Source organism: Schistocerca serialis, chromosome 1 (assembly GCF_023864345.2).
Source record: "Schistocerca serialis cubense isolate TAMUIC-IGC-003099 chromosome 1, iqSchSeri2.2, whole genome shotgun sequence".
NCBI lineage: Eukaryota > Metazoa > Arthropoda > Insecta > Orthoptera > Acrididae > Schistocerca > Schistocerca serialis.
This window is the reverse complement of record NC_064638.1, coordinates 1,097,768,747-1,097,779,169: the sequence shown is the minus strand read 5'-3', so window position 1 is coordinate 1,097,779,169 and position 10,423 is coordinate 1,097,768,747. Positions and strand designations below refer to the sequence as shown.

The 10,423-nt window shown below is 38.7% G+C and overlaps 1 protein-coding gene across 2 annotated transcripts in view; it reads right to left on the bottom strand.

The window, feature by feature from the left end:
- Positions 1-1,749: 1,749 nt before the first annotated feature.
- Positions 1,750-10,423, bottom strand: part of LOC126416301 (UDP-glucosyltransferase 2-like) — a 394,127-nt gene continuing 385,453 nt past the window's right edge. Inside the window, exon 6 of one of the 2 annotated variants that reach the window (XM_050083971.1) lies at positions 1,750-2,253. In XM_050083971.1, coding sequence (XP_049939928.1) covers positions 1,965-2,253 — 289 coding nt within the window. In that variant the 3' untranslated portion in view covers positions 1,750-1,964. The remainder of the gene's footprint in view (positions 2,254-10,423) is intronic. The other variant, XM_050083985.1, reaches the window with a different exon arrangement.

The following is a 10,423-nucleotide window of genomic DNA, read 5'->3' as shown; positions in this document are numbered from 1 at the left end:
CCCTACCACAGTTTTCACATGCTCATTCCATCTCATATCGCTTTGCAACATTACGCCCAGATATTTAAATGACTTGACTGAGTCAAGCTGGACAGTAGGAATACTGTATATGAACATTACAGGCTTGTTCTTCCTACTCATCCACATTAACTTACGTTTTTTCCACATTTAGGGCTAGCTGTCATTCAACACACCAACTTTAAATTTTGTCTAAGTCGTCTTGTATTTTCCTACAGTCACTCCACTTTGACACCTTACTGGCATCACGGCATCAGAAAACAACCACAGACTGCTGCCCACACTGCCTGCCAAATCATTTATATATAGAGAGAGAACAACAGTGGTCCTATTACACTTCCTTGGGGCACTCCTGACGATACCGTTGTCTCTGATGAATACTCACCATTGAGGGCAGCATACTGGCTTCTATTATTTAAGAAGTCTTCGAGCCACTCCCGTATCTGTGAACTTATTCTATGTGCTCATACATTCGTTAATAGTCTGCAATGGGGCACCATGTCAGACGCTTTCTGGAGATCTAGAAGTATGTAATCTGTCTGTTGCCCTTCATCCGTAGTTCTCAATGTATCACGTGAGAAAAGGGCAAGCTGAGTTTCACCCAAGTGATACTTTCTAAAACCATGCTAATTCATGGATATAAGCTGCTTAGTCTTAAGAAAGTTCATTATATTCGAACTGAGAATGTGTTCAAGGATTCTGCAGCAAACAGAAGTTCAGGTTATTGGTCTGTAGTTTTGTGGGTCCATTCTTTTATCTTTCTTATACGTTGGAGTCACCTGCACTTTTTCCCAGTCACTTGGGACTTTGTGCTGGGTGAGAGATTCATGATAAATGCAAGCTAGGTACGGAGCCAATGCCGTTGAGCACTCTATGTAAAATCGAACTGGGATTCCATCCAGACCTGGTGAGTTATTTGATTTCAAATCTTTAAGTTGCTTCTCTATGCCAGGTATGCTTATTTCTATGTCGTCCATATATGAGTCTGTCCGATGGTCAAATGATGGTATATTTGTATGGTTCTCATGCGTGAACGATTTCTTGAACATGAAATTTAAAACCTTGGCATTCATTTTGCTAACTTCAGCTGCCACATCAGACTGGTCAACAAGGGACTTAATGGAAGCCTTAGATCCACTTAGTAATTTTACATACAGCCAGAAGTATTTTGGGTTCTCTGCCAGATCCTTTGCTAAGGTGTGATGATAGTATCTTCTCTAGTAGTAACTACAAACCAAAGCTTTCATCAGTTGGTCTCCCTCCATAATAGCTGCAAGACGTCTAGCATGTTGGAGGAAGACATATTAATACTATCCACAGTCACAGAGGCCTCCTTTTACACTCTAAAGATCAAAAATGGTGGCATTTCTGATTTTGTTAAAGTAAGCAAAGTATGCTGGCTTCTTTTTATTTTTATATCACTTTGCCCGACAACATCCACATTGCAAATAATAATTTGTGTAGGTGCTTCACCAGTCTGGTGTTATGCTCCTTCCAACTGAATTTATTATCAGGTTGTAATCCCAGGACTATCACCATCAGCCATTTTAGCTGTATCTTAGACATATCCGGAGAGGAAACCTTTCACAAGCTCTCAACTACATGTAGTGCATCTGTTCAAAGTTAGTGACAACAAACTGGCTATGAACCTTTTATTAATGTTCACAAAAGACATCTTTTGAAGTGCATATTGATGGAGATAGTGAAAAAGGGTACTTTTTGATAAAAATATTTATTATGTTTTACATTCAGCTTACCAATCCATCCTCAGCGCGTAACACTGTGTCACAAAATTGCTATCTTAGCATGGTGAGGCATACAGACAATATGTTTTGATTATATTTACACAACTGCAGTGAAGGGAAAGTCAGGTCATGTGGCATGCAATTGATCTATCCCACTGAACTCAGTATGCAGTGCCTTGTGGTCTCAAAGCGTTGACATCATCACCGTTTTTTCTTTGACTCGGCACGGACTTCTGGTGTAGCATGCCTTCGGCGGCACCTGCGAACCACAAAGAGGCAGAGCAACACTGGTACCAGCATGCAGACTGCAATGGCTGCTGCAACATCAAGCAATGCCAGCTGCCACCAGTAGAGGTCCAGTGCTGCACTGCGCAAGTGTGTTGCACCACCGTGCCGCAGCACATACTCAGTCCAGAAGATGGCGCGCTCCAGAGGCTGCTGGGGCTGGTCATGGAACAGTTGCGACAGCTCTGCTGCACGCTGCCGGTACCTGAAACGTCATAAAAGTTCAAGCTGCATGAAGTTCACATCTTGAGACGCACTGACCTTTGTACCGAAAGGGTAATGCACGTGGCTAGCCACTGAAATTTTAACACCATGACGGCTGAAAGGAAGAAACAACAGATTGGGATGAACTGCACTACATACAAATGATTAACATTTCAACAAAACCATGTAAAGTAGGTAGGAGAAATGGCGTGTACATTCCATATACATGTGACTGCACCCAAGACGACAAGTACATAGTTTGCTCAGCTGTGCAGGATCAAACAGTCATGTCACATACCTTCAGTTAGTGAATGGACTTTTTTCCAGCAAGACAAGTGTTCACAAGGACAGTGCGATGATTCATGGAGCACCCCAGACTGTCAGTATGGTGACCACAAGTGCTGTCCCAAAGAGCCCCAGATTTGTGTGTAACAGCATGACATACATATCCATTTGTGGAAGCTCCAAGGAGAATGAACATTGTCAGATTGCCTTCATCATCATCATCCAGGCCAAGCCCATGGTTTTAACTGTATGAAGTGACACTGAGTACATAATGTGATCACCTCTGGCTCACACAGCCAGTAATTTCTCTACATTTCTTATGTTTTAAGGCTGTTGTGTTTGTGTCACGAATTCAAAAGATAATGCTGATCACTTGTGACAACTTAACAAAATCATTTCTCACTCACTTTTTTTAACATGTAAGCACCTACTTCTTTTACACAAGAGAATTCCTAGGTTATATTTTTGTGGCATTCATATTGGACACTTAAGTGCTTTCAACTGACCACAAAAATAGTCAATACCAAATAATTCTCATACAGACATGCTGCTAGAAATCCACAGATACACTGTCGTATAGCCAAATATATAACAGTGCAGAGAGTTCTCTCAGCTTTGTTGCTGGTGCAGTTTGCAAGTAGTAATATGTGCTTTCAGTATGATAATCTACCCAATACTGCTTAGAACTGACACACTGCACAGAAGTGACAAAAAGCTCAATTTCCACCACAGTTCAAGTCATTCTGTGCAATCATTCTTTACTTGCAGAAACACAGGGTGAAGACTGAAATCTTCATGCCAAGTACTTCTATAAGAGCCCTATGTACCCACTTTTCTCCAATTTTCAGAGGGGTGATTCATGACGAGGGCACTCATGCTCCTTATCACAGAACACGTAATACAGGCAGTACAAATCAGTATGGAATAAGCCTCACTTCCTCCCCCTTTATAAAAATAGTTCTGCAGAAGTATAATTAATTTTGCACATACAAAAGTGAACTGAAAGACATTCTGAGTAACTCTGTGTACAATAACAACAATAATAATCAAATATTGACTATATTGTGTAAATGGATAGCTAAAAAATCTACTCACCAAGCGGCACCAGGGGAACTCGCACAAAAGGGTTTAACTTTTACAAGCTTTTGGAGCCAGTGGCATTTCTTCTGGTAGAAGAGTTGAAGGGGAAGGAAGAGGGGTGAAGGGAAAGGACTAGAGGGGTTTAGGGAAAGGGGTACAGTTCAGAAAAGTCACCCATAACCCTGGGTCAAGGGAGACTTACCAGATGGGCTGAGAAGGATGACTGATAATTGGGGACTGCACCAGAGGAGATTTGAAAACCTGAGAGCTTAAACGTGGAAGACACGGTAAGATTCAAGATAGAGATTACTACTAAAACATCATACAAGAGTAAATAAGAGTGGAAAGCTAAATAAATTGTATGTAACAGATGTGGCAGGGGGGGGGGGGGGGGGGGGGGGAGAGACGGCAAAAAATAGGTCAGAAAACGAAAAGTGTACGAAGCTAAAATGGAGTGAAGAAAGGAGTAGTTACCGTGAAGAAATGCTGAGATGGATGGAACTGAGATAATTAATGCCAAGTGGGTGGTGAGAACGAAGAACATGTTGTTGTGCTAGTTTCCACCTGCGGAGTTCTGAGAAACGTGTCTGGGGGAAGACTACATGGTGTGTATGCTCTGCAATAGCGTAACATGTTATCCTGTTGCAGAGCATACTGTGCAACATGACAGTCATGACCTATTCTTCCCCCAGACACCAGTTTCTCAGAACTTTGCAGGTGGGAACTAGCACTACAATATGACCTTGGTTCTTGCCACTCACTTGGCCTTAATTTACATTAATTCCTTCCATCTCAGCATTTCTTCACAGTAACTACTCCTTTCTTCACTACATTTTAGTTTTGTATGCCTTTCATTTTCTGACCTGTCTATTTTTCGCCATCCACCCTCCCACCTCTGTTATATACAATGCACTTAGCTTTTCATTCCTATTAACTTATGCACAGTGTTTTATTAGTAATCTCTGTCTTGCATGTTACTGTGTTTTCCACAATTAAGCCGTTAGGTTTTCAAATCTTATCCAGTGCAGTTCCCAACTATCTGTCTTTCCTTATCAGCCCATCTGGTAAGTCTCCCCTGACCTGGGGTTCTGGGTGATTTTTCTGAACTGTACCCCTTTCCCTAAACCTCTCCAGTCATTTTCCTTCATACCACTTTCTTCTATGTGCAACAAGTAGTTCAGATATAGAAATTTATTATAACTTTCCTTTACACAGCTATGGAAATAATACATATTCAACAACCTAGTAACCAATATTTTATGTGCTGCAATACAACAAAGTAGTTTACAATGAGACAATTTTCAATTTTTTATTTAAAATCAGTTGTACAATTTTCCATTCTATGAGTTTGTACAATTTTTAATTAATTTAAAACAAAACTTAAAATTTGCAATCAGATTCAAAATTTCAGATAAAGGTCAAAACTTATTAAAAACATATGCTACACAGCTCATTTATGTTTTAAGTTCTGTTATGTAAGAATTTCAGCAGTATTTTATTGAAAGTATTTTCATTTTATTGTAAAGAAGTGACTGAAAACAAAAGAAGTCAGACTATGATAGTTACTCACATAGAAACCAGAAATGTTTTTATACGTTTATTTAAGCTTCAGGAAAACATGTACAAACAAACTTATTTTCTATGTAGTCTCATGAATAGGAGACACAGTTTTTCCAGTGGATAGGTAGTTTCTCGATGAAATTTTCATAAAATGAATGTGGCTACTACAGCAGCCAGTTGCACAAGAACACTTCGACAGTGCCATCCTCATAAACCTGTGTCCTCTGTCTGCTTCCTTTATTCACCCAAACACATGAAAATCACAGCTCGATAAGTGCAGACTGTAGAGAGGATGTTCTAGAGTGGTCCAGAACAATTCCTGAATTTGGTATGGTGGTACATTGTAACACATCATACATTATCAGGGGTGAACGTCACTCTTTAATATGGCACAGATTACGTTCGTCTCATCCAGTTCCCTACCTATCTTTGACAAATGTGTAGAAACATACTAGACGGCACTGGTGTATGGAATGATGTCACTGGGGACAAGAATGGCACCAGGTAGTGTTCTTGTTTATTTGAAATTATGACCACATTTTGGTTTGCCGCAGACAGGAGAAGTGACATCACAGTGACAGCATTTGCACAAGACGTACAGTGCCAACTCAGTGCCTTATGGTGTGGGGTGCCATTGGGTACAAGCACTTTTTTGTTTTGTGAAGGTAAGTGTAATTATCTGTGTGTTTGCATCTATTTACTCTGGACAATGGCGTTTTCTCTCATAAGTACAATTTGCTTATATTCTGACTGCTAGTAACTCGAGTGATCAAGGAAAATCATCTCATTACTGCATCATTGGCTGCTCAAAGTCACCTGCTGCTCAATTATAGTAATATCTATGATTGCTGAAGAAGACACATTACCACAAATGTGTCAAAAAAATTTACATGGGCGACTCTTCATAAACTCTTAGAAACCTATTTTTATTATTCTATTAGTAGTTATTCTTCCCTCCCTTTCCACATTCTTTGCTGTAGAAGAGGAAAAATTTATGACTCTTAGTACTTAATACAACAGCACACTGAAAGGTAATGCCTCTGAATTTTTTATGAGAACACTCTTAAAAATTTTTAAATAAAATAAATGTTATTAACATTCTACATCTTTATTCTTCATGTCAAGCTGAAAATATACACGAAACAGTTAACAATGAGCCTATTGCCTCAAGGCCCTCAGTCAATGGAGAAGGAGGAGTTGGCCACTAGTAAGTCTATTAAAAAATTTGTCAATGGAGTAGAAGGAGTTGGCCACTAGTAAGTCTTTCAGGCTCCTTTTAAACTGATCTTTGTTTGTAACTAAATTTTTAATGTTTGCTGGCAAATTATTGAAGGTGAGTGTTACTGAGTAGTGGACCCCTTTTTTAACTAAAGTAAGTGCTATTAAGTCCTTGTGCAGATCATTTTTGTTCCTGGTATTGTATGTATGAACTGAGCTGTATGTTTGGAAAAAAGATATATATTATTTAGGACAAATTTCAGTAAGGAGTAAATATACTGAGAGGCAGTAGTTAGTGTACCCAATTCTTTGAAGAGGTTTCTATAGGACGTCCGTGAATTTACTCCACAAATAATACGTATTACACGCTTTGGGACTCTGAAAACTTTTGTTTGACTTGAAGAGTTACCCCAAAATATTATACATTATGACATTATGGAACGAAAGTAGGGAAAGTATGCAAGCTTTTTCATTTTTATGTTGCCTATGTCAGCTAACACTTTAATTGCAAATACAGATTTGTTAAGATGTTTCTGCAGTTCTGTGGTGTGCTCCTCCCAACTGAATTTATTATCAAGTTGTAATCCCAGGAATTTAAGACTGTCAACCTCTTCTATCTGCTCTTCTTCATACTTTATGCATATGCTGAGTGGAAACCTCTTACAGGTTCTGAATTGCATATAGTGAGTCTTTTTGAAGTTTAATGTCAGTGAGTTGGCTTTAAACCATTTATTAGTAACCATGAAAATATCATTAGCAGATCTTTCTAACTTACAACTAACAACAATTACAGGTGATTTTAATGTATGTTTTCCAAATGAGAGCAATAGAAAAGTAGGTTTAGAACAATTAGTTGAATCTCTTAGCCTGATGCCACTGGTAGATTTTCCAATTAGGGTTACTAATAAATGTCAAAGTTTGATTGACAGTACATTTACCGATAAGTCAAGAGTCAACAGCATCAGTGTAGGTCCAATTGTAAGTGACCTTTCTTACAATGATGACCAATTACTTACACTCACTGACCTCAATCTGTGCAACAGTTCTGATCATTCTTGGAAATATTTTAGGATGATAAATTTTGAGAACCTTAAAAATTTTAACAAGAGCCTGCAACAGATAGACTGGAGTCCAGTTTACAGCGAAACAAATGTAAATAAAAAGCATAATACACTTTATAATGAACTCATTCCTCACTCAGAAGTTAACATTAAAAAAAAAAATGTTAGAAACTACTATGTAATCACTGATGAGAAGACATGGCTCACTGCAGGAATAAAAGCATCCTGCAGAACAAAGAGGATACTGTACTATATAGTTCTTTCACAACTTGTATGACTGAAAGAAACAGCAGCACTATAGCACTCTAAAGAATGTAATAAATAAATCTAAGAGTATGTGAACAAAAACTGAAATTGATAAATAAAAAAATAATATAAAAACAATTTTAGACGCAATAAAGAAGGAAACTGGAAGAAAAACAGGAAACATGACACAGATAGAAATTAAACAAGGTGGTGATATTACAAAGAAAGTTGAAATGGTTGCAGAAATATTGAACAAACATTTTTTAACAGCAGAAGGAAAGGCAGGCTGTAAAGGACCTGTGGACAAAGTACTGTCTCTTTACAGAAAGTTATCAGCATCAGAACCCCACAGATATCCTTACCTTTTATTACATTAAATGAGAGTAAAAGGATAAGTAAGTCATTAAAAAATAAAAGGTTCAGTCTTATAATGTAATAGGTATCTAAAAACTAAGATTCTGTAACTTACAAAACGAAAGCGTTGGTGCATTGATAGAAACAATAACAATAACAAACACACACTAATTTCAAGCTTTTGCAACCCACGGTTGCTTCATCAGGAAAGAGGGAAGGAGAGGGAAAGATGAAAGGATGTGGGTTTTAAGGGAGAGGGTAAGGAGTCATTCCAATCCTGGGAGCGGAAAGGTAAGTCTTTCTGCTCCCGGGATTGGAATGACTCCTTACCCTCTCCCGTAAAACCCACATCCTTTCGTCTTTCCCTCTCCTTCCCTCTTTCCTGATGAAGCAACCGTGGGTTGTGAAAGCTTGAAATATGTGTGTGTGTGTGTGTGTGTGTGTGTGTGTGTGTGTGTTTGTTGTTGTTATTGTTTCTATTGTTTCTATCAACGCACCAACGCTTTCGTTTGGTAAGTTACAGAATCTTTGTTTTTAGATACATTTATCCCCCGTGGAACGTTTCCCTCTATTATATCATATCATTATAATGTAATAGGATAGATAAAAATCTACTCACCAAGCAGTGAGATAAAAACACACAGATAAATGAAGGTTATACTATCGAGTAGATTTTTATCCATCTGATTACATTATATTGTCAAAAATTGATTATTTTCATAGTTATTTAAGTCTAGTTTTAAGCAACAAATTCAACACATCTCTCCAAGAAGGAGTTGTCCCTGATAGACTAAAACTGGCTGCAGTGATATCACTCTTAAAAGGTGATAAAAATGATGTTACAATCTACTATCCAACCTCCTTTTTAACTGTCTTTTCAAAAATTCTTGAAAAACTTACGCACAGATTGATTGTTGATCATCTCAACTGCCATAATATCCTCATCAATAGTCACTTTAGGACTTTTTTTTTTTACTGAACAAGCAATATTCTCTTCTCACAATCAAGACCTGGAATTCATTAACAAAACAATGTCTCCTGTAGGTATTTTCTGTGATCTCTCAAAGGCATTTGACTGTGTAAACCATCAAATTCTTTTGAAAAAGGCAGAATATTATGGTTTAGGTGGTGCTGTTGGTTTGGGGCTTCAGTAATACCTTAAGGACCAAAAGCAGACTGTAATGCTGAATGGTTCATCCAGAGAACCTGCCTCATCTGAGTGGGGAACCTTATTTAACAAACTATGAACAAAGATTTCACTGCATTTTTAAATTGGTTTTTCTCAAATGGTCTCTCACTCAATACAGATATAACCCATTATTTGAGGTTTCTGTTGTGACTCGCCGATCTTTAGAAGTGTCGCCGCGCAGTTACACGCATCCTCTACATGCGGCGCTGCCTGCCAGCGATGCAGCAGCCGCGCCACCTAAGCGGCCAGCCAGCCAGTGGCCGCTAGACTTGGACTCGGTGCTTATTTGACTGTTACCATGTACACATGTCTCACTTTGTCTACTTGCTCTGTGACTTACATGTATTGTGTCGTCTTTGAAATATGAGTGTTCAACTTGACGTTACAACAGTTTCATACACCACAAATAAATTTTGAAGTAATTAATATAAAGTGTAGAGATCAACCAAAACAAACAGCTGAGGATACAAACTTCCTGGGTGAATATATGGACAGCAAATGTAATTGGTCAACCCACATTCTTCATATTTTTAAGAGACGTAGCTCAGCAATATTTGCTCTACAAGTTATTGCATCTGTGGCTGAAATAGTCACTTTCATTCATTAATGTCACATGCTGTTATATTCTGGGGGAACCAACAGCCTGAAAAAAAAAATTTCACTGCACAAAAATAAGTTATCAGATTAATTAGTCTTGTCCATCAAAGACACGCTTGCAAGTACGTGTTTCAAAAGAGGAGGATCCCTACCATCTTCTCAAAGCATAAGCTTTCCTCTTGTCCTTTGTCTCTAATAACCTTTCCCTGTAAAAAATAACAGTGAATATCATGACTACAACACAAGACCCAAAGTAACTTCCTGGCAGATTAAAACTGTGTGCCGGACTGAGACTCGAACTCAGGACCTTTGCTTTTCGCAGGCAAGTGCTCTACCATCTGAGCTACCCAAGCAAGACTCACACCCCATCCTCACAGCTTTACTTCCACCAGTACCTCGTCTCCTACTTCCCAAACTTCACAGAAGCTCTCCTGCGAACCTTGCAGAACCAACACTCCTAGAAAAAAGGATATTCCGGAAACATGGCTTAGCCACAGCCTGGTGGATCAGTCCTGAACGAGATTTTCACTCTGCAGCAGAGTGTGCGCTGATATGAAACTTCCTGGCAGATTAAAACTGTG